This window comes from Pundamilia nyererei, unplaced genomic scaffold, assembly GCF_000239375.1.
Source record: "Pundamilia nyererei isolate P.nyererei 1_Seehausen unplaced genomic scaffold, PunNye1.0 scaffold00056, whole genome shotgun sequence".
NCBI lineage: Eukaryota > Metazoa > Chordata > Actinopteri > Cichliformes > Cichlidae > Pundamilia > Pundamilia nyererei.
The window spans coordinates 1,704,726-1,709,166 of record NW_005187457.1 but is presented as its reverse complement, the minus strand read 5'-3'; the positions used below and the strand labels follow the sequence as shown (position 1 = coordinate 1,709,166).

At 43.5% G+C, this 4,441-nt stretch overlaps 1 protein-coding gene across 6 annotated transcripts in view; it reads left to right on the top strand.

The window, feature by feature from the left end:
- elavl4 (ELAV like neuron-specific RNA binding protein 4) overlaps nucleotides 1–4,441 on the top strand; it is a 69,836-nt gene continuing 65,395 nt past the window's right edge. For 4 of the 6 annotated variants that reach the window (XM_005734041.2, XM_005734040.2, XM_013911076.1 and 1 more), the window contains exons 1-2: nucleotides 1–107; nucleotides 787–927. In XM_005734041.2, coding sequence (XP_005734098.1) covers nucleotides 60–107; nucleotides 787–927 — 189 coding nt within the window. In that variant the 5' untranslated portion in view covers nucleotides 1–59. Of the gene's footprint in view, nucleotides 108–728; nucleotides 928–4,441 lie in introns of those variants that run through there. The other 2 variants (XM_013911078.1, XM_013911077.1) reach the window with 2 other exon arrangements.

Sequence of the window (4,441 nt, the reverse complement as noted above, 5' to 3'; positions counted from 1 at the left end):
ACTGAAGAAAATCTGAAAATAAAAGGACAGAACGAAAAAAAAAAGCACCGAATCTGAACATGTTCGAAATAAGCCGAACACTCAACGCTGCTTTGTTGAGCAATGAGGTAAAGACATTTGGATTTGCTTATTCCCTCCGCACCTCACCTGTGTGTGTCTGCTGCCAACCATTCTGTCATGTGTGTTATCGTATGTCAGTGTGTGTGCTCGAGTCTTTACACTTCTATATGCTCGTAGCTAGAAGACAGAGGGGATGATTGATAACAGCAGCTGTTTATTATATTTCCCAGCACGATGCTTGGTGCAGAAAAGGGGACCGCAACGCTTCTCACCCTCACTCATCCCGCCTTGTAATAATAAATGGCGAGCCAGTGTCTAGACTTTATATCCTCCTATTGTAACAAAACTAAGGTAGCCTTTAAACCCATCAAACATAGGCTTGCTTGTGAAATTGTCCACCTGGGGCTAAAATTGCTTGTGTGCCTTCATGTGCGCCTACGGTATGTCTGTTAGCGCGAGTGCGTATGGCTGTGCGTATGCTCACACGTGCATTTGTGTGAAAGCAAAGGGTTCTGTAATGCCTCCCTCTTTCTTCATGTCCCCCACCCCCCACACTCCCTCTTCTGTCCTTTACCATCGTCCTTCCTACCTGCTGTTATCTGCTCTCCTTCCCTTTCTCTCACACCTATTCTCTCTCTCTCTTTTTTATCCCCCCCCCCCTGTTTCTGTCTCTGTCCTCCCTTCTCCTCCCGTGTCTCTGTATGAGTGTGTGTGTTCTGTGAGCAGCATCTCAAGATGATGGCGAGGTACGGGCAGCTCTCGGGACTAGCAGCCAGTGGCGTGGGCTCCGTCCCTGAGACGCACTCGCCGCTATTTCCCAGGGATCTCCTGTCATCGCCAGCCCAGATGGGCTACAGGTCACCCCTGGTAAGAGGATAGACAGACCAATATTTATCTCCATCCTTTTAATGAACGATGGCATAAGAACAAGAAGTGAATCAGGGAGAAGCGATGGTAGTGGTAGTAGTAAGTGTGTGTGATAATTGTGTGTGTGTGTGTTGAGGAAAAGAACAAAAGGGCAGAAAGAGAGCAAATCAATTGTGGAATTCTGCCTGTATCCCCAATGGATAGTATTAGTAAATATTTACATTGTTATGTTTGTTCAATTATGGACGCCTACTCTGTCTTTAGCCTCTGCCAGTCAGACTGTTATCAAGGGAATTTGAGGTGTTTGTGTGTGCGTGCATGTGCGTATGTGTGCATTTGTGAGTGTAATATATTTCCTGTTTGTTGAATTTTGTCAATGTTGTTAGGAATCTAAAATATTCATTTATCTGCTTACTGCCTGACGATGAATTAATTGATGTGTAGTAAATTAAAAAGAGGGCCACAAGCGCAGCTGTTAAAATTCCAGACTTTCTACGACAACCTCGACATTCAACGAATGCATTTGAACACCCTGAGGAGCCCGTGTGTGATTTTAGAAGACCGGTCAAATCAGTTAGATTTCAGTTAACGTCTGAGAAAGCCACGTTAGCAAGCGGAGGCAGAGAGACTGTAAATAGTCGGGATATTTTGCGCTGGAGTCAACATTACTCTGCAATTTACATAGAAACGATTACTTCAGGGGAACGGGAACGAGAGAGAAAAAGGGGCATGAGAAAACCCTGAGCGTTTAGGCAAAAGAGCTGTAAGAAAATCCCTGACTCGCCGCATTAAAGCGACATGAAGCTGTGGGTGTCTAATCTGCTGTGGGCTCTTCATTGGTTCGGCTCCCCTTCAAACTGGCTCAGATCCACACCCCAGAGCCTCCCGGAAGCCATCATAACCCACTGTCATGCTGCTGACTGTATCCAGGGGTTTCCGTCAAGTGTATGCAAATACACGGCGAGGATAAGCATTGAAATGTGTCCGCAAGGAGCTGAGCTTCAAAACTGTTTTTCCACTTTGCCTTTTTGCTTTGAATTCTTACGCCAGTTCAAAGACATCTGTCCAGTGCTTAGTTATTATACACAGCACAAAGCATGTGTTTCCCACTGCCCGTTCAGACTCACAACAGTGTTATCAGCTCTTTGCATAAAGCTGCCAGACCATGAATTTTTTCCTGAAACCAACGGAACTAATTACTTCAGTTTATTATGTGAATGGGATTGACATGTAAACATTTTTTTGACTGTTATCAGCATCTTATTAGATGGAATTTTAAAGAAATAACCAGTCGGTCGCAGGGTGGAGCATGATGAGCAGATGACTAATTGCACATTGCATTAAAATTTACAAACAGCGTAAAAAAAAATTAATTCAACACATTTTTATTATTAACTGAGTGACAGTCGGGTCCTCATCACAAATAGCTTCATTTCTAGTAAAATGGTTCGTTTTGGGCATTTTGCACATTCGCCATCAGTGTGTTTCTAGCAGTGAGCCACGTCCCTGTGTGTGTGTCTGTGTGTGAGCGATCAAGCGCCTACACTTGTGTATTTGTTTGACAACGTGCGCGTGTATGCCTGCGCATGATTACCCTGGTTAAAAAAGACCATCGTTAAAGTGATTAATGGTGCCTTCATTAAGCACAGCAAGATCATTTGCATACATTAGATGAATGTGCTGGAAGATTCTGGTGGCTTTGGTGTGTAGAGCCTCAAAAGCAGCAACCTCTACCTTGGTGCTTTTTTATTTGTTTTGTCTTTTTAATTGTGCAGCGGCAGCCAAACATTGCTTTACCTTTTAAAAAGAGGCGAATTCATTATTTAGCAAATATTTTTGTCATTTAATCAATCCAACAGTTTGATATTGTTACAATTTAAAATTAAGACACTGGATTGATCTTCTATTGGTGTAAATTACTACTTTGATAAATGGATAAATATCTTGTTTAGCTTCAGTTTGTTTAGAGCATTCACGTGCGTGTTTGTGCTAAACGTTTCTGCCTGTGTGTGCGCATGTTCACAGTCTTACGTCTCGCGTTTTAAGCTCTAGGACAACGTGTTTAAGAGAGCATCCAAAAAATTAAATTCTGAATCTATTAGAACACACGCAGCAGACAGAGGAGCATAAAATTAATGAAACTCAAATGCAAATCTTACGCCGGAGTAAGCACACCCACCACATCGGTTTACAGCACTAGAATGACCTGGTTGACCACCTTGGGCAAAGGGGGTAAAATGTAGATAACGTGTAGAAAAACTTAATTGTAAATGATTCAATTTTTCAGTCACTGGAATCTAATTTTCAAAAGCCCACATCTAAAAACCTGCAGTGCACCGTGCTTCAGAGCTGAATGCTGTTAATTTGTAGAAAGCTCCACTGATTACCCACTGCAGGCAGCTGCTGTTCTCTATGTGACACAAGGCTTTGTTTGACAACTCCAATCTTTAATGTTTCAACATTTGAAAAAAGAAGAAAAAAAGAAGCTGCCTAAAGCCGTTCATCAACAACGCAGCAACGAAAAGCAAAGAGGGACAAAGAAGAGAAAGGGGGCTACCATAGCTGTTGGCAAACGTGTGTAGCCACGGTATATTAACAGCCAGCAGATAGTTAGAGGTCATCTCTATTTCATAACAATGATTAGCTTCTTCCATCTGCCGCTCACTGCATTTCCCCTCTACTTGATTGCAGTGTTCTCTGTATCCAGGAAATTAGTTCATTTGTGCTCCACAACCCTGCTGTCACTGAGGCACAAACAGGTGCAGCAGACTGAGCGACGCCACAGAGGGAAAACAACGTTCACAGGAAGGGAAACGGAGATGGAGATATGTGCAAAAGCAAGAATCGACCGAAATAATCGCGAAACAAGTACGATGGCAGTTAATTAACATTGAGATCTGACAAAAGCAAATGCTGCTGGTTTATAATATTTTGAACCATTAATTTATCTGCCAAGCAGCTGAGAATGAAAAGTGTAAGGAAAAAGGTGCTAAAGCGAGAAGGCCAGTAATATTCTCTTTATAACTGTAGCACAATAATATGGTTTGAAGCCGTGCTTGTTTTAGCCAAGCTTGTTTAGCTATAGGGGGCTATAAGAGGGGGGGGCTAAAGTACATTATGACGGAAATATGCTAGAGAATTTACACGCAACATCGCAGGAACAGAAACTGTAGAGCTTACACGTATATGTGTGTGCGCGCGCGTGTGTGTGTGTGTGCATCATGTCATGTTTGCACTTGATATGAGCACATGTGGTGTGTCAGTTACGGGGAGCACAGAGAGGGGCAATGCAAGGGGGGCCTGCAGGGTTCAGATTTGTTGTGTGTGTATGCACGTATAGTGACCACCAGTGCTGCAGGGAGGGCCTAGTGATCAGCAGCTGAGCCTGTGTCCCGCTGGGAGCCATCACTGCAGAATGGAGCAGGTGTCTGCAGGCTCATGCACACACACACACACACACACACACACACACACACACACACACACACACACACACACACACACACACACACAC